We start from the raw sequence: 19,102 nt of genomic DNA, 5'->3' as shown, positions 1-19,102 counted from the left end.
AGATTCCCCTGCTGCCTTAACATCTGAACTAGACTCTTGCAAACTCCTGCTACTTCACAAACCTAATCTTCTTCCACTCTGCAAACTTCCATCTACCCATCAATCTTTGCTCACACCTCCCAAGCCAATATTCATCACCTCTTTCCTTTCTGCTAATGACTCACAACCTTTCCTCTTAAAGCTCTAAAATTCATGACGGTCCTCCTCTCTCCCTAACCCAACCCTCTTTCTGTTCTCCATCTCTCCCACTACCTCTTCTACTATCATCTACTTCTCCCCTACCTCTCCTATTGACTTAACACCTATCCTTTGCTGTGCCAACCCATCGTGTGCTCTTATATACCTTTTTGCTCCCCAAATGGTCAAAGACAGAGTCTCAATCACTTGCCCAGATCTCAGAGCTCTTAAACCTCTCTCTCCCAGCTGGACTCTTCCCTGCCTCCTTTAAATCTGCAACCGTCTTACCTCTTTTGAAGAAGCCCTTTGCTGACCTAACTGTCCCAGCAAACTACCACCCAGTTTCTCTCCTTCCCATAATTTTAAAGTCATTAAGCAAATGGTCTTTGACCTGATCACTAAGTACTTTAGGATTATGGCCTTGGCGATTCACTTCAATCTGGCTTCCGCAGTAAACACTCCAAGACTGCAGGCATGCACATTTCCAACTTTTTCTCTAATGCTCAGCACTACAAACTCTTCTATATGCATCCTTTTAGACCTTCCTGACGCTTTCGATGCAGTCAACCACGCAACTCTCCTACTCGCTCTCCTCGACTTTGATTTTCAAAAATCTGTTCTCATAAACCTCTTACCCACCCCTCTCCCTGTCGGCATCCCCAAAGAATCAGACCTTTTCTCTTCACCCTGTACACCTCTTGCCTAGGAAGACAACTCATCTTTGGCTTTCACGGTCACCTTTTTGCTGATGGCACTTAAATATTTCTCTCATTTCTCTCCATTGCCTCAGCCATCTGAGAACGGATTATTAGCTATCACTAATTCATCACTGGATGGCTCTCCTCTGCCTCATTCCAAACTCTTTTAAAACATAAGTCATCTAGCCCCCTATGCCATTCCTCCCTTCTACTTTCTCATCTCTTTCCTGCCTGATCTTCTTGCTCCCTCACCAAAGGCTCACAATGTTAGGGTCCTCTTTGATAGCCACCTACAACTGCAACGATTCATCAGTACCACTGGCTCTACTGCTCGTCTGCAACATCTGGAAATTGTGTCCTTTTCTTACTAACCACTCTACAAATCTCCACTCCCCTGCTCAGCAAACTCGACTACTTCTCAAGCCTACTCCTTGACCATACCACTCTACGGCTTCCTCTCTCTAGACAAAGTCCTCAACTTTGCTACCCAGACTCTACAACTTACACAGATCCCCCCCCCCACGTCCACCTACCGAAAAAATGCTGGTTGGTACTCCATGCACAAGGGATCTCTTCAAGTTCCTTCTCCTAGCCTACAAAACGATCAATGGTCTTGCCCCTCAGTAGCCGTCTGGTTGTACTTCAGTTCACTCACCATCTCATTACCTCCGATTCTTCTCTGCGCTTGACCTCCCCATCCTATACGCTCCCTGGGCTTCTGCTTGCTTACACCTCTTCCTACTCCCTCCACTGGAACCTGCTGCCCATGGCAAACAAAGCCCACCCAACTGTGGAACTTTACAAATATTGGGTTAAACTTCACTTCAAAGCATAAAATAAGCAGTGTCACATAGCAATTTGCTATGCATTTCTGTAGGTTTGCTAATCAAATTGACACTTGTTTAACAAAGCTTGCTATTTAAGTTGACATGTTCAATCAAAGCACAGCTAGCCCTGCATTCCTCTCTCACCCTCAGTGCTCTCTTCCCTCTCTTTTCTCTGTTCACTTCAAATGCTAATGGAGAGAAAGTGCAGCAGCAATCATCTCCTCCACTCTTAAGTGACAAAGGCCTGAGCGTGAGTGCTACGCACAAATTGAATTTTTTCTTTTTCAAATGATTGCAAACCAGAAGTAATCGGGATGATAGTTTTAGTGATACATTTATTAAGCTAACTATTATCTTGTGTAGCAAAGACTAGTATGTTAACTTTATATTTTTGTAAAAGACACTCATGCAATTCCATTCCTACAAACGTAAATTGTCACAAAATGCACAATTATAGTATTGACCCTGTAAAACACTGCATTGTCTCCATGCATTGCAGTAAATATTAGGTTAGTGTATCTAAATCTCATGTTGAATCTTGTTGATGAAGATGCATCATATTGACAAGTGAACACTTTTGAAAATGTACATGATGGCACGATCAAATGCTTTTGATGGCAAACCTAGTTCTGTAACTTGCTGGTTGTACAGATTTGCGCAACTGGTGCTCGACCCATGAGCTGATACCATACTCATTGACTTTCTATTGTATCAGCCTTTTGCTTTATAGCAGCTACCCTGAAAGCGAAATGACCACAAACTGCAATGTTACACCTAGTTTGCCCAGTTCCCTGCTTGCTGCGCCATCCACTCTGCGTAGTCTCCTACTTTCTTTCCTCTTACATAATGAATACACAAAGCTAACTAGATGTTTAGGCAAAGTAGTTATCAATATTTCCATCCAGATGCTACATCTACAGATCTACTGCACATCCAGAGCTCAATGCGCTTTATAATTATGATTGCATTATATCTTAGCATCTGCAGGAGGCAGCTGGCCGAACTGTTTTCAGAGCCTTTTTATTATCATATCTATTTTTGTCCCTTCATGTAGCTAACCCTTTACATTTTACAGACACTCATCCACGGCTCGCAAAGTCTTTTCGCCCAGTCGCATAGTCAAGTAAATTTTATGAAGGGTGAGTACCATTTGTAAGGAATGTTTAAAACTTTTATTTACCTTTTGCATTGTTTTCATTAAATGTCAAATAAAAGTTTCACTGTGCATAACTGGCCTCTGGGTGGCAGCAGTGTGCTGACCATAAAGCGCGTTTGTAGTCATATGCACCATTTTACAGATATCGCATTTGTTGTCTTCCGTTGCTATCGGTTGAGTGCATTTCTCTTAGGTTGAATGGGTAAACTAAGTTACGTGACCTGCAGGTCTAGCTGAATTTTAATGAATTTGCAAGTCATAACTGTTCTCACTATTGTCATATTTCAACTGTATGCAAAAATGCTGTATTGTTGCTCATTTTCTGTAGACGGTACAAATAACCCCTGGTGACATTAACAATATTAGTACAAGCTTGCTAATCAAATCAGTCTGTTTGCAAAACAATAGAAGTTAATTTAGCAAACTCTGCTAGTCAATTTCTGAAAACTAATTTATGCCTTGCACTTACTTGCTAAAGAGGGAGCTCTCCTGTCCTCCCCCAACCTCCCTATTTGACAACACAACTGTCTCAAGTGATGCTTAATAATGTAATTTTATAGTTTTTAAATAGTACTCCTATTTAGTTGAACTTGCCCCCACTAGGTTAATAGTTCCTTTTCAACTGTGTTATACATATTTTCACAGAAAAATATAGTCATGAACAGCGTAACTCAGTGCGCTCCCATTGATGCCCCCCATAATGGCATTTTGTATGTCATTGTGAATCCCTTCTCTTATAATATGTATGTGCTCATGGGCTTTTGCAATAGGAACGCACTGAGTTAAGCTGGTCAAGACTTCCAACATCCGCTGAATTTCAAGGATTTTGTTGCATTAAATCTAGTCAATTGAACTGCACTTTATCTAAAGTTTTTTCAGTGAATTTGTTATACCATCATTTTTTTACGGGCCACTAGCTATAGCCTTTGGCTCTGTCTACTGTATGTTCTCCCAATATGTTTCTTTTATACCCACTAGGTCACGATGCATGTTTAGGGGGCCCAGAAGTACCATTTTGTTTGTAAAGTTTCAACCATATCCATCATACAAGTCAAAAGTTATTAACAATTCATTTTTTGGGTTTCCTATAGTACTCGATACTCCCTATAGTGCGGCGACCACCACAATATAATGTGTTCTGTTTGTTTTGTCCCTGGTATATGCCCCACTTTTTACACCCTCATAAATGGGCCTGCCACTTATTTTCATCTGTGTGTTATTGTACAGGCACCCTTTGCAGGATTGCCTCGACCAGCCATACATTTCTGATCGAAAACGACATCCCTGTTCTTCAAATAAATACAAATTGTATCATTGCTTTCTGTGCTGCACAAGGGTGTTCCTGTGTTTCCTTCTATTTTACAAAGAGCCCGTTTAGTCGCACACGTGGGTAGGCAGGTGATCTGGCTCTACAGTATTCCTCGGGTCACACAAAAAAAGTAGGTATTTCTTGAGTGTGTGGTGTACTCGCTCCTGGTTCCCCAAAAGTAGCTCCTGCCTAGTGGGCGATAACCGACACCCAGGGCCTGATTTTAGCTCCTGCTCATCGAATCTTAATTTGGAATCCTGAAAACTCTCTGAAGACGGCTTTGAAAAAATACACTTGCTGGCATTTCAAGCACAAGATTTAATGGCAAGTCTTGATAATGCTTGCACAAAGAGATCCCAGGAGGATGAGGCTTGGATGGGGAAGGGCAGGAAGTGGGTGGGAATGGCCACAGGGATTAGCATGGCCATGGGCAGTCAATGAGTGGGAAAATAATCAAACACCTACAACCTTTGTGTCCCTCCTCATATGTCCTTTCTACTTGGATGTACTCGAGTGCAATAGTTTCGGCTTATGGCACCCCCTGATGGCCCAAAATCAAAAGGGCACCCCCAGACTGGTGTCTACATAGTCCTGTGCCGAGTGCTGTGCTCCCCTGTGGGCAGCCAGACTACAAGGCCAGTGCACTGCAGGGGGGTTGCACCACTGCCACGCCCAAAGCAAAAACGTTTGGCTTTGCCAATGCTTGTTAGTATAGTGTGTTGCAGACCCATTACACTTTTTACACTTTTAAATCTAATCACTTCATATTACTTCTGAATTCAATGACGTGCCCAGAAGGGATGGCATTCTCCACTTTTGAAAGACACCGATAGTAGGCCTGATTCACAGAACCTTTTCCAATGGGATTGCACCATTATTAAGCGCTTCTGTGAATCAGGCCCCATGTGTTTGGATGGCGAAGCGCTCCTTTCGAGAGTGGAGAATCTACCTTTGCAGGGAAGACACTGGGGGCCGTATTCACGGAGCGTTCGCCAATGGGGCGTTGCCATTATAAAACGCTTCTGTGAACTAGGCCCAAAATGTAGCACGGAGTGTCAAGACAACTCACTGGGGCCGATTTACTCAGAAGCTCTCCCCATTGCAAAACACTTTTGGAAATCAGGCCCAGAGTGTGCATTCAATTCTAGCCCTGCATTCCAATTTACGGCAAAACAGTAATCCCCAAGCCCAGTTACTCCACGGCACGCGTTTAATATATAGCACGTGTGACCATGTCACGTCACACTGCCCCTAGAGTGCATCTGCATGCTGAATATGGCTTTCAAATCCTTTTTTTTTAATTAACTAGAAGTCTATAAAGTAATGTTTTTATCAAAACATGTTTGTTGAAGTAGCAAGTGACTACGCGTCATGTAATGTAGTTTCAGTTACAAGAAACCATAATTGCATTTTCAATCAATATAACTGATGGCACAGTTTTTTACAACATATCTGCCATAAAATGGTCCTCTTTACAAATCTGCAAAGCAGTGTGTGTGTTCCACAGCTCTTAAATCCCCTAAGCGGGTGTATGTAATTGTTATTTCAATTAATTTGAAATGTGTTGTATATATGTGTTCATTTTTTCAATGCATCATAAAATAGAGCAGCCATTAAGAATAGTAATGTAAGGGGGTTGGGCCTCCTCATGGAGCCTTGCAACTAAGTGCAGGCAAGTACAGCTTAGGTCAAGTAGCCTACCAGAAAAGATGACCTGGCATGCATACTCAATTGCCCCTGCCCATTTGAAAGACACGCGGCACGGTATGATACTTATTTATATGGTACGTAAGATAAGAAAATATATAAAGCTTCTATTGACATGCTTGCTCTGTTCATGACACAAACGTTCCACCAAACATCGACTGGTATCTCTCGATTCCGTTTGCATAGCAATTAACTTGCAAGATCCTACATGCCATTATTAACTCACTGTGCACCTATGACTCAACGCAACCATCATGCACCAGGAAGACAAAAATGCACCCTTTACTGAGTCCTCCAAAAGGTGCACCTATGGAGATAAAATGAATACGTGAATTACGGTTACCAGACGTGTGCACATACGCAATCCCCTTACATGTTCCCAGCTGTTCGGTGATCTAAGGTGACGCCACATCAGTGCTCTGAGTGCATAATCCAAATCCACATTTCGCTTAGGGCAGTGGTGGGCAATCTGTGCCCCCCCCCCAATGTTTTAGCCTACAACCCCAATTCCGCCCTATCCAACAGAGTCAACAGTGAGGGATCATGGGATTTGTAGGTCAACACATTTGGATGGCCGCAGATTGCCTACCATTGATTTGGGGCTTGACAGATTGTTTTCGTGGATTACCACCGGCTGTAAATGTTTTTACCACTGGTGGCCATTTGAGAGGCACTGCCCCATTACAGGAATATCACACTCTATAGTGGTACCAGACGCAGATTTATTGAAATTTCACTTCCCATTGTAATTGTTTAAACAGTATATCCTTTGTAATGTATGCCCCATATACATTATGTAAAGAGATTGCACTTAAGGGTTAAACACCCATGAACATACAGGCATAAACCCTGAGACATTAAGATACATTGAGGCACTCTCAGACATTATCATGTTGATGCTGCCGATGAAAGATACATGTAACTTCTTCCATTTCTGATCATTGTAGCACCATCCACCGATGCAGCCTTACGTTACTTACGTAAGCACATTTCCGAAAATGCACAGGCGGTGTTCGACTATCCACAGGAAAGTGAGATACATTCTGACTATATGATTTTTGGAGGCACTGCTTAGTATATGATTTATGATTTAATGTGGCGTGTTTAAGATGTTTCACTCTTATTTTCCTTTCCTATGTTTGTTGGATCTGATTTTATTTCTTCTTTTATAAAGAATTTGTACATCGCATTGCAATTGTTCTTAATGGAAATGTAATATTTGCTTTGTTTCCTTTTATTCCTTTCTAAATTGTTGTAAAGTTGAATAATCAGCTAAAAACAACTATTAATTAAAAAAAAGATACATTGTTGCCAGCAGTGTATCGTGCCAGCATGTGGGACATGTCCATGTCATGACGTGACAAATCGCGAAATGGCCCGGTTCCCGGTTACATTTTCCATTGCCAGCTATTCCTTGTTGTATTCATGCGCAAAGGTGAACGCATGACCACATTCGAGAGCAAGTTTGCAGTTGCATTCCCCACAACAAAACCCCTTCATAGCCTTCCCACCTGACCTCAAGATCCAGAGGTTACAAAATATAGACAACAATGCAAGGCAACACAGGACACATGCCAGGCTCACCGTGCTGGCTCTGAATAAGATTTTCAGTGTGAGCATTGTAGTTTGTATTTTTGTAGTTCGAAGTAAAATGATTTAGGGGGGCAAGAATGCAACTCCAAGCGAGTAAATAAACATTGTAACTGCAATACAGAGCGTTTTTGTGATCCATACTTTGCTACACGTGCATTCATGCAAAGATGACTAGACCACCCACTCCCCTTAAAGTTTCTCTTCAAATTAGGCAGCAATGATTCGGGTGACGCTGCTCTGCTGATACCATGGACAGCAGGCATACCTGCGGTCATGGAACTGTGTGTTTGAAAGCAGAAGAGGGCTGGCTCCTGTGTATCTACTCCTGTATCTGCTCCTGTGTATCTGCGGTTTCCCATTTTATGTGCGACTATTTCTACTACATTTTTTGTTTTGGGAGCATTTGCCTATTTTTAGGGAGTAAACGTGCCTCATATGTTGCTTATCTGTAAAGCTTCTTGCCGTGGACCATTTCATAGGGCTCTGTCATCTGGATTAGCAAATTAATTAAATTCGCACTAAATCCCACCGACAAGGACCTTCCGCAAAAACTCTTCCTGCACCCTCGAAGCTATTCAAAATGAGATCGATTTCCTCATGGAAGCCTTTGCCCATTAAAACCAAACCAGATAGTTTTGTTAAAATAAGATCCCATTGAGGCACAAAGTGCCATTGCCCTTGCTGGACTATTGACTGGATGGGATAGTTTAATCTATTTGCTGAAAAACACAATTATTAGGGTCTAATTTAGCAGTGGAATCAGATGTTAAGAATCACAATCTCCAAATGCGTTGCCTATTCCCATAGAAACGACTGATTATTTTGCATTCCAGTATTACAGATGTCTAAAAACAGACAAGACACATTTGATAACTAAGTCAATATTGTGGCTACTTCTTTACAAAAACGTTATAAAAACTTCTAACTTTACTTTTTCCAGTTGAGAAAAGTACTTGCTAACTTTATTGTCAATAACCCAATTTTCCAACATAAAGCTGCCTCGGTAGAAACATTTTGATATTTCCAAACATAAATCCCATTTCAAGTTAGTTGTATTTCCTAGTGATGGACATATTTGCCTAAAATAAAAACTCACCTGTATTATCATCGTCTGTAGTGGTGACAGTGCCTATAATGTTTTTATGTGTTGAACTTGGTTCGGATTAGTGTTTATCCTAAAACAGCAGCCACTTTGTGTCTTGCTTACTTGCTCAACAGGGTACAATACACAAATCAGTATGTTTGATAATATTGCATATCAATAATGATTCATTACAACACCCCTCTTTATTATTTAGTCCCTGAGTGCTTATACTTACACCAGACCATAATAGTGTGAACCTTTATTTGCTTAGGACAACCTGTTTTCCAATTGAATAGCCTCACGTGACCTCAAGATACACCACAGCTCACAAATACAATTCAAACTAGCATTGCAGTCAGTATATACCTGAATAAGAGTTTGCATATGATCGTAAATACCCATATTTAATAACAATGGTCAATTTAAGGTCCAGCTTGGGATATTTTTGTGCAGTTTGCATAATGATATAGTGAGAGCTGTTGCTTTGTTACCAGATAGAATAATAAATCTTAGGTCTCATACAAATTCCTGTAGATGTGATATAAAATTGATACATGGTGGCGTTTTAAATAAAAGTAAAATGTGAACATTTCAAAGTTCAGATCATCTTTAGAGATGTACCATACACCAAAATACAAAATCTGCCCCTTGAAAGCCTTGCCTCTACGGGCCAGTGGCATTTTTAAGACAGCGTTCCCCTACACAAGGGGTCTAAGAAGGGATACATGCATATATTACAAGGCCTGCGATAACGGCCCTGTATATACGATTATGTTGATGAACTCATAGAAAGACATTATATATATGTACATATATATATATATATATATTTCTTTTGTATTTTAAATAATCCCCACCAAAATACTAGGTACCAGATAGTGACTTGGGCCCAATATAATATTTAATAGTACTGTAGCAATGTTAATGGTATATATAATAGGTCATACCCCATGCTTTTTTTAAAATTTTTATTGGGGGGCCTGTGTTGTATTAGGGCAAAGATCAGTCTATAAAAAGAGTGAAACACAAGCTACCCCTATCTCCTGTTGGTTTTGATATATAATGTAAACCAGCCACTTTATGACAAATGAATGATTAAATCATCACCGGAATCATCCCAGCTAACCTCAAAGAGGCCTGGGTCCGGCCTCTCCTAAAAAAACCTACTCTCGACCCCTTACAACCAAACTATAGACCTATAACCACAGTGCCATTCCTCCTGAAATTACTGGACAAAGCCGCACATTGCCAAATCCAACAATTCCTGGAAACCCACTCCATCCTTGGGACTAGGCAATCAGGCTTCCGAAAAGGACATGGCACAGAAACAGCCCTGGTGGATCTGAAGAGCCAGATCACCCAAATTATGGACACAGGCAAGCCTGCTCTTCTACTCCTTCTAGACTCCTTCACCTCACACACTCAGCCAACTTCTCTAAAGAGTCAGCTCTCTGGATCACCTCCTTCCTAGATGGAAGAGCCATGAAAGTCTTCTCGGATATCGCCAACGCCACCCCTACGACAATCCACTATGGGGTCCCTCAAGGATCATGCACTGCATCCACACTCTACAACTTATTCACTAAGCCCCTCTTTGACAAACTCGACTCTTACGGCATCACATACACGAACTACGAAGATGACACACAAGTACTTCTACCTCTATCAGGATCATACAACGAAGACGCTACGGCTCTGCACACAATCTACTCCACTATCAAGGCATGGATGGCAGTTAATGGCCTCTGCCTCAATGGAGACAAGACTGAAATCATGATATTAGGTCAACAGAACACCCTACCAAACTTGACAAACTGTACGCTAACTTCTCCATTGACAACTCCATCATCCCCGTATCCACTACCGTAAAGACTCTGGGAGTATACCTTGACTCCTCACTATCTATGACTAGACAAGTCAGCGCAATCACCTCCTCATCTGCGCACACCAACAAACTCATAAACGCCATCAAGCCCTACCTCTCCAAACCCAACTGCCTCTCTATAGAGAGAGCAACCATTGGAGCCAAACTGGACTACTGTAATGCACTCCTAGCAGGCACATCAGCCAAAAACCTAAACAGACTACAAGTCACGCAAAACAATGCTCTCCGGGCCGCTCTCAGTATCCCAAGAAGAGAGCATATCACCCATGCCAGGCACTCAGCCCAATGGCTCCCGGTCAAAGAGCGGATCACTCTCAAAATCCACACACTTACACACAAATGCCTCTCTCTCTCCGCCCCGTCCTTTCTATCAGAAACCATCTTCAAACCATCCTCCTCCCGTCCCACCGGACGCAATACTCCAACCTACTCTGCATCCCACGCATCAAAAAAGCCAAAGCCGGAGGTCTAAGCTTCCCATACATCGCAGCCAAGACCTGGAACGCTCTTCCTGCAGACATTAGAGCGGAAAACTCACTCTCTGTTTTTCGCAGGAAACTGAAAACCTCATTCCTTGCAAAATAATAGGAAACTTACAAGAATCCTTGTAAATATACTGCTCTGCTAATGTGTACATGTCTATTGTAAATATTATAATGATATGTAAATATTGCATCCTACGTAACTAAGACATTGTCTGTAACAAGCGCCACGATGCCCACGGGCTGGCGTGTGCTCTACAAATCTGAATAAATAAATAAATTATTCTAGAATTACTATAAAACACCCAGACTCAGAGTGTTTTGTGCATGAATTCAAATTACCACATTAAATAGTTTATTATGTGACAGTAATTCTCATTCTTTTAAACAATTCCTACAAAAAACCCAGGTCCACAACCTTTGTCTCCCCAGGTGTTTCAGACTAGTTCAGAATATCTGGGGAGCCACAGGTTTCAGGCTCCAGCCATAAAGGTGAGAATCATTTCTAGAGTAGCTCTTTTCTAATTAACACAGCTACAACCTTAGTAGTTGTGTTGTTAGAACTATTTCATCATCATGGTTCAAGTCTACCCAGGGACTTCCTAATTGTGTTCCGCTCAGTGGTTCTCCTGGATTAGCATGGTATTGGCACCCCAGGATTTAGGATACACCATTACCTTTCTTACTTTGGTCTGATTTGCCCATCAATAAGAATTCTATGGGAACAACTTCAAGATCAAACTCATTTAAGTCCCCAACTAACAGATATATAAAGATAGCCTTAAAGTACGTCCTCCGATTTGTATTTCAAACGATACCAGTCCATGCCTAGACACCTGAATCTGCCTTGCCCAAAAAGCACCAATATTACGAGCCAAACACAGCGAGCTTCTGTCAAGAGTGCCAATTCTGTATTTATTCATTAGCGTTTTCTACTGCACCACCAAGCCTGCAAGTGGGGCTTCATAGTATAGAAAAGGTGTAGGGTTGGTGTAGAAGGGCAAAGGAAGGAGGAGTAGGGGCATGATCAGGGGATGAGAGTTTCAGGAAGTTACAGCAAGGAAAGGCAGCAGACAGCAAATGAAGGTGCAGGGGTTATTAAGGCAGCCTTCCCAGCAAGACGGTCTTCTGTTCCAGAAGCTTCATACGATTCTAGTAGGCAATTATGGTCCATCTTTATCACTGTATGCATTTTCTTTCCTCTTGTATTGTGAGGTCTCAGTGATGCCATTAAGCTTTGGCTTGGAAGCTTTCCACTCAGCTACGACCGATATGCCAATTACACAAAAATATTGAAACTACAGGACAATATTGGATGCCGGCAAAAACTGCATGGTGCAAAATCAACACTGCATTCCAGCCACCTTGCATTGCCGCCTCCCACTCTTAGGCCATGGGTTCAACATCTATGCCATTCAGTTGGCAAAATTCTCTGGGGACCCCTCTGCGCCATAATGGCTGCTACTCAGAACTATACTGTGTGCTTCACATTCATCTGTTTTCTTATATTGGTGACTTATTCAGTGCCAGACATGCAGACCTTCTCACATGACATTGCAAATATCATCGTGTAATATTGCCTTGATTTTCTAAAAGGAATGAAGCGATTTCTACTGCAACCTTCATTTGTCTGCCTTCTTCACACAGTATGGACAAAAGGCTTCGAATCAGTTGCAAAGCTCAACAACCACATTTTCAAAGCTACAAAACGCCTTCACTTGCTGACAATCAAGACATGCTTATAATATAAATAATTGTCCCCCACTCAAAGCTTTACCCGTTTTCCCACCAGTCTGCAAAGTCTTCCAAAATTGCTACCTCAGATGCCCAATGACAACATCTCCAAATATATTGTCCACCAGAGAACAAAATAAAGGATGTGGGGGAAGAACTCTGCACACCAAAGGTGTGTATGTAAATACCGGGTTTTAGAACATCCAGACCTAACTGAGAAGCAACAGAGCCCTGTACAAGAAGTGACAGAAATAGGATAATTAAAAATACAAGTACAAGTCTAGAATATTAAGGGTTCAGTTAAAAATACTAACAATATAAGTAGAAGGCTAGAATATTAAGGATTCAGTTAAACGACTATCAAGAGGGGATTCAGATTAGGAAAGGGAAGGCAGACTCTGCCTGCATCGGGGCGGGTCTGCCGATAATCAGCTTCTGAGGTGCTCTATGAGATACGTTTTCATCAGTTTCCTGAATTGCTGGAGACACCTTACTACGCAACTTGCACGTGTGCTACACATGAAGTCTCACTTATAACGTTTAGAAGAGGAACACACACACACCCTGGCAGCCTGTGGACTTATTCCCTAATGCATACATCTTTTCTAACCCACTTTAGATGTCCCACCTTCATTTGAACTCGTTCCTTGAAAAATCAGGCTCTGGAGAGGCTCTCTGTCATGGTGGCAGAAGTCAAATCCAATACTGTGAAGCAAATAAAGACCTAATTCCTTGGCGAGACATATTACCTTCTTTACCGGAAAACGCAATCCATGCCATTGCCATGAAATGTGCACTCATCTGCTAAGCAGGGTGCTACTGCTAATGGACTATCGTGGGCTGCTATGATCGTGGCCCATTAGTCGTTGTTTATTAACTAAAATACTCCATATGGCAACTGCTTCTAGGGTAATGTGACAGTGCAATCTGCCTGAGCCCTTTACCCCAAGACAAGACATGCATTAATTGAGCGGCATACTGAAGGCTTCCAACCCCAGAGCAACTTGTAACCTTTGTGGTACTACAATAGGCAATGGCCAGTGGATCCTAGGTCCACTGGTGTCATTGGCCAAAATCTTGAGTGTTTATGAGATGCTACACAATCCAGAAATGGTACGATGTTCTTTCATCGTCAGGCATTTCAAAGCCTGCAGTTTAAACGTGTTTGCCAGCTCATAACATTTTTTTTGGGGGGGGGGGTGATGGAGAGGGTAGATAAGTGGTTGGGTGGGTTGGGTCTAAGTAAAAATAGGTGCAGGAGAGGGGTATGGGGGTGAAATGACATGGAACCCCAGAAACAATATACACTTTGTGGTTTCTGGGACATAGGGTGGGAAATTGTCCCCACTGTATTTTAGGTCAAGGCAACGTATGCTATCCTCACAACCATGAACCCTCCAACTATTTACATGTTCACAGAGGTCACCAGAAAAGCTAGTCTATCCTCACAACCATGAACCCTCCAACTCTTTACATGTTCACAGAGGTCAACCAGAAAAGCTAGTGGCGTTCTCTATGCTTGTGCCATCACTGAGTTTAAGAACACCTGGAAACTTTCTACAGACCGAGTACTTTTTCTTTGTCTGGCGGGTAAAAGATGATAAACTATAGAGCTCTATGCCAAACAAATTTTGAACAAAATAAATATGAATTTCTTAGAGCAAGCAATGGTCATGGCACATGCACAATAGCACCATATGAAAAAGTTAAGACAATTGTGCAAATAAATTTTTTAAAAATTAAATACAAAAAAACAACACACCTGTTGGAGAGTGCGTTGAACTTCCAGGCTTTTCCTGACGTAAGGTGTCATACTTTAAAACTCAGCTAAAACAATTATTTCATTCCACATATTTCCCCAGCTGCCTGCTATACCATGCCGGGAAAACGTGGACTTTGGTCATTCATGGCAACATGATCTACAGCCCGTTCACGCAACACACGCATGTGCATGCCATGGCGCAAAAGCTAGAAGGCCAGTTTTTAAAGCCCTTAAGTACAGACCTCAAAAATCACAGCTGTTCACATGCTGGGCAGACAGGGGGTCGACAACAATGTCATTCACTCCAATTATAAAGCATACCTTTACATCACTACACCGTTTTAATTGGGGTATGTTTTAACAGGCGCAATCGATGTCCATGAATAATTAGCAAAGGTGGCACGTGCTATAAAGTTCATGACCCCAGCACTGTGCACTTGCAAGTTTAAGCCTGTGATCTGTTCACAGGCTCTGCTCTTCCGAGTTACAGGCGTCCCAGCCTGCAGAACCAACACAAGCAAGGCAGCCGAGGAAGAACGTACAACTCCATGAAGTCCTTACCATGGAGGAATACTGCAAGGACAGTTTACACATGTATGACTGCCAGGACAGTGTCCTACTGACACATGCTGCCTCTCCCGTGACCAGCGAACTGGTTGAGAGCAGCGACTCAGATTGCTCAAATTCGCCACAGAATCCAATGTGTTATACACCTTTATACCTGCTTAATACGTTGCATTTTACAGGACCGAGGTGCACAGCTTTCTGTGTATGTTATTATTTTAAAAAAATCTTTCAACTACTTCATAGTCAACTTTTAGTAGAAAAATGTGGATAGTTAAAGATTAAAGAAGAAATGCTAACTATATACCCATATTGTCTTAACAAACAATCACCCGAAAATGCCTAGGGCCCAGCAACTTTCCCGGGTAGTCACTAGATTGTGCTGTCCTTTTCAATCAATAAATCACGCTAGTAAATAACTCTCTCGCATTACTTCCCTGCCTGGCCGAGAAGGCTCGACTCAGCAACCTACTATTCAGTGAAATTGCTCGGTTGTCCCCAGCGTCTGCCCGACCGGCAAACTCGAGCACTGTAGATGGTGCCATTAATTCACAAATCAGCCCTTCCCCGATGGGAGGCGGGGGAGCCGTCACAGGGGCTCCCAGTGCTGAGCAATGCTTTTAGTTTGAGTGCTGGCCCTCGTGCTGTGCTAGGGAGCATGACCAACTTACCGCGGAGGAAACGGCAGCATGCAGGGCTGGGAAGCAGAGCTCTCTCTGCAGTGCTATCTAACGCAGGATGTCAGTGTACACCAAACACAAGAAATACTTCTGCAGGATGCAAGGCGATAAATGGGGTACTTACGGGATGCAGAGGACGCACGTGGTACTCTACTGAAGCACACGACCCCCACGAGAAGCACAGCCGCCCCGGCTCTACACTCCCAAATCATGGCTCCACTCTCCGGCAGAGCTGGCTGTGCCGCAAAGGTCCCACTCCGAGCCTCCCGGCTTCTCTGTGTGCGGGAGAGGGCGGGCTCAGTCCTCTGGCTTTTCCCCGACCCCTGCTTCTCGGCGGGCTCCGCCTTCCCACAGGTCCCAGAGTTCAGTCCAGCCCAGGTAATGCCACAGCCAGTGCAGAGTGTCCTCCGGGATAGGGACTGGCAGAAGTGTGCGGCCACATCCAATTAACAAACACGTATACAGGGATCCAACGCAGGGACTGGGAAGGAAGACCGGTGAAGAGGTGCCGTGAAAAAAGCACGAGCAGGCACAGATGAAGGGGCTCAGGGGCGATGGCGAGGCGCCCCTGTGGTGTGCTGCTGCTGCTGACTCTGCAGCTGCGCCCGCCTCCTCCTGCGCACTGACAGTCAGAGAGGGCTGCTGCAAGCCCGGCTCCTGGAGCCGCTATTTATACTGCGCTCGCAGACAGACACGCACGGCAGACGTGCACACCCACTGCGTGCCGGGAGAAATGCTCCTCTGCACGCCCGGGAGAGCGGGGTGCAGCACTCTGCGTGCACGGAGAGGGGCGGTCGGGGAGAGAGCTGTAGGGTATTTCAGCACTCAGGAAGGGAACAGCGCCCTCGCCGAGAGCACCTCGGGCAGCGCTCACTTCCTGGTCCCTGCTCCGGAGCGCTTTAGCTGCAGCACCTGGAGAGCGGCCCCTTTGAACTCCGACACACCAATGGGGAAGCAGAGGCGTCAAAGGTCTGCGGCCCGCTCTGCCATCCTCAGCAGTGCACCCGCAGCCGCCTGCGCAATGCAAGGGGGAGGCTGCTCTCCAGGGTGCTGAACCTAACCGCTAAACTAGCAACACAAGATATGTCTCTGCTGTTCCCGACTCTTCGACCCCCATCCACAATGGTTTGGCCCTCCCCTGGTCCAGTGTTACTCTACCGTGCACCCGCTGGTGCTTGCTCACTTGCCTTTACAGTGAAAGCCCGACAAACGTGGGTGCAGAAAGTAAACAGCATATGCTGATGGATTTTTTTCCTCATGTAATATTAACAAGGGGGATGAGAACGTATTTGATAAAGGTTACACAGGATGCCTGTGCACAGAACTGCCCTCGTCTTATTTTTAAATACATTTACTCGGAAACAGTTTCCTTTGAGAAGCAAAAACAAATGACAAACAATTTAAAAAACAAAATATATACACCTGCGTGTTTTACAAAAAACTAATTTTGTTCGAATTTCTTTGCTTGAATATTTTTTGTTTATCTACAGTAAACAGTACCTTTAGGTTATAGTAGTTGGTAGATCCAACACATTTACAGTGTGCAGGGGATGGGAGGGTTCAAAGCTTGAATCTTCTCTTTCTTTGTTTGTTATTTGTAGAGGTCTTGTGCCAGGATCTCAGTTCCTCCCCCGCACCTTAATATTTAAATAATAGTACTCCTTACCACTCTTAAACATTTACCATACTAGATAGTGTACCTATTTTTGGAATTGTCAAGCAAAAACAAATGGGCAAACACGTTTTGTCAACGAAGTAGCGTATCGGCAGCAAGCCTGTAGTCATGCATGGTCTTGTGACAATCATGCTAACGTTATGAGCCGAAAAACGTTGTTTTGCTCTAGATTCAAGATTTCAATTCTCATGGTTAAAATTCTCATCCTGACTTGTTCACGTGAAAAACTTGCAATGGGCTTCAGAACAAAGCATCTAAGTGTGATAGGTTCCACTTTAAAAGGATTCATGCATGGTTCAGTAAATGGATCTTTTAAACCGGCATTGGCAAAGTAAATCAGTCCACCACTTTTTGAAGTGTTTGTCTATTGTGGGTGAATTGTTATGTGCTTCCTTACCCTTATAGTAGGACTAGCTTAAGTACCCGGCCTCACCCGTGATGTCCATTCTCAGATTTTTTTTCATATTCCACCGAAAAAGATGTACAAATATTATTGTTTGCCACAAAGGAAACATGTGATACATGTTCATTTCATTAATTATTTGAGCACCAAATGTTCATTTAACTTTGATTTAAATATTTTCTCACATGCATATCATATTTGTATGGTTACTCTGATTATTTGCAGTGTTGTTAGCAGTGGTGGCCAATCTCGCTGCTAAACAGACACTGCAAATAATCAGAGTAAGCATACATATATGATATTCATGTGAGAATTTAGATTGGAGGTAAATAAAATTATGGTGTTCAATTAATTAGAGAAATTAACATGTATCGAGTTTATTGAAAAACAAATGAATGAAAAGACACACAGGGCCTCATTACGAGTTTGCCGGTCTGGATACAACGGTACCAGTAATCTTGCCTATACCGTTGTATCCGGACCGTCAAACTCCGAGTTGTGCTTGCGGGTGCCTTTCATTCCGCCAGGTCTGACCTGGCGTAATGAAAGGCACCCGCGAGCACAGCATTTCAGATGCACAGGCACCGCTGATAACGGTGCCTCTGCATCCGGCTTCCCCGGGCTCAAATGGGAATGAGGAAGTATTTTTTCCGGCACCCAGCAATGGGCAAATACTGGGTGCGGCAAGGCCGTAATGACCCAGTAATTGCCCATTTCTGGGTGACGAAAAAAATGCAACTCTGGCGGTAGCTGTGCCTCGGCTACCGCAAGGGTTGTAATGAGGCTGACTGTCTCCTAAAGTAATTTGAAAAAAAAATGCAAGACCAGTTTAGCACAGACAGCGAGATAATGAGCACTTTCTACAAATGACCTGTAGAGGGCAGGTGGAACACCACAAAAAGTAATGATGAAAAAACAAAAAAAGTTAATTATCTCAGGAACAGGATGACCTATCGAACTAGAAATAGTGGCATTACTCGGCAATGAAAAAAAGAATATTCCGTGTAAAATTAATGACACAGACCTCACCGTTCATGAGGAGTTACATCCCCAAGATCAATGACATATACAAACAAACACAACTTTGTTTTATGTATATAGATATGTATTGTTATTTTTTTGCAACACGGTACAGTCAAAGAACCTCCTTTTTTAGTGAATCCAGTTTCTTATGAATTTGAATCAGTTGTCTGCATAGAGATACCTCCATTATGACTGTAAGAATATAAGTGAGTGCTTTCTTATGAATGGTATTGTCCTGATTGCACAAACTGATACAGATGGTTATTCCTATGGTTGCATTTCAATATAACAGTATAGTATCTCCAAAGTTGGGTCCAAAATGATCAATTTACACTTTCAATAG

General features: G+C 43.0%; 1 protein-coding gene across 2 annotated transcripts in view; it reads right to left on the bottom strand.

The window, feature by feature from the left end:
* Positions 1-16,635, bottom strand: part of CNTNAP2 (contactin associated protein 2) — a 3,301,953-nt gene extending 3,285,318 nt beyond the window's left edge. Inside the window, exon 1 of one of the 2 annotated variants that reach the window (XM_069648309.1) lies at positions 15,783-16,635. In XM_069648309.1, coding sequence (XP_069504410.1) covers positions 15,783-15,870 — 88 coding nt within the window. In that variant the 5' untranslated portion in view covers positions 15,871-16,635. The remainder of the gene's footprint in view (positions 1-15,782) is intronic. The other variant, XM_069648308.1, reaches the window with a different exon arrangement.
* Between the last annotated feature and the right edge of the window lie 2,467 nt (positions 16,636-19,102).

Source organism: Ambystoma mexicanum, chromosome 2q, assembly GCF_040938575.1.
Source record: "Ambystoma mexicanum isolate Mex_15411 chromosome 2q, UKY_AmexF1_1, whole genome shotgun sequence".
NCBI lineage: Eukaryota > Metazoa > Chordata > Amphibia > Caudata > Ambystomatidae > Ambystoma > Ambystoma mexicanum.
This window is presented reverse-complemented; position numbering and strand designations above follow the sequence as displayed.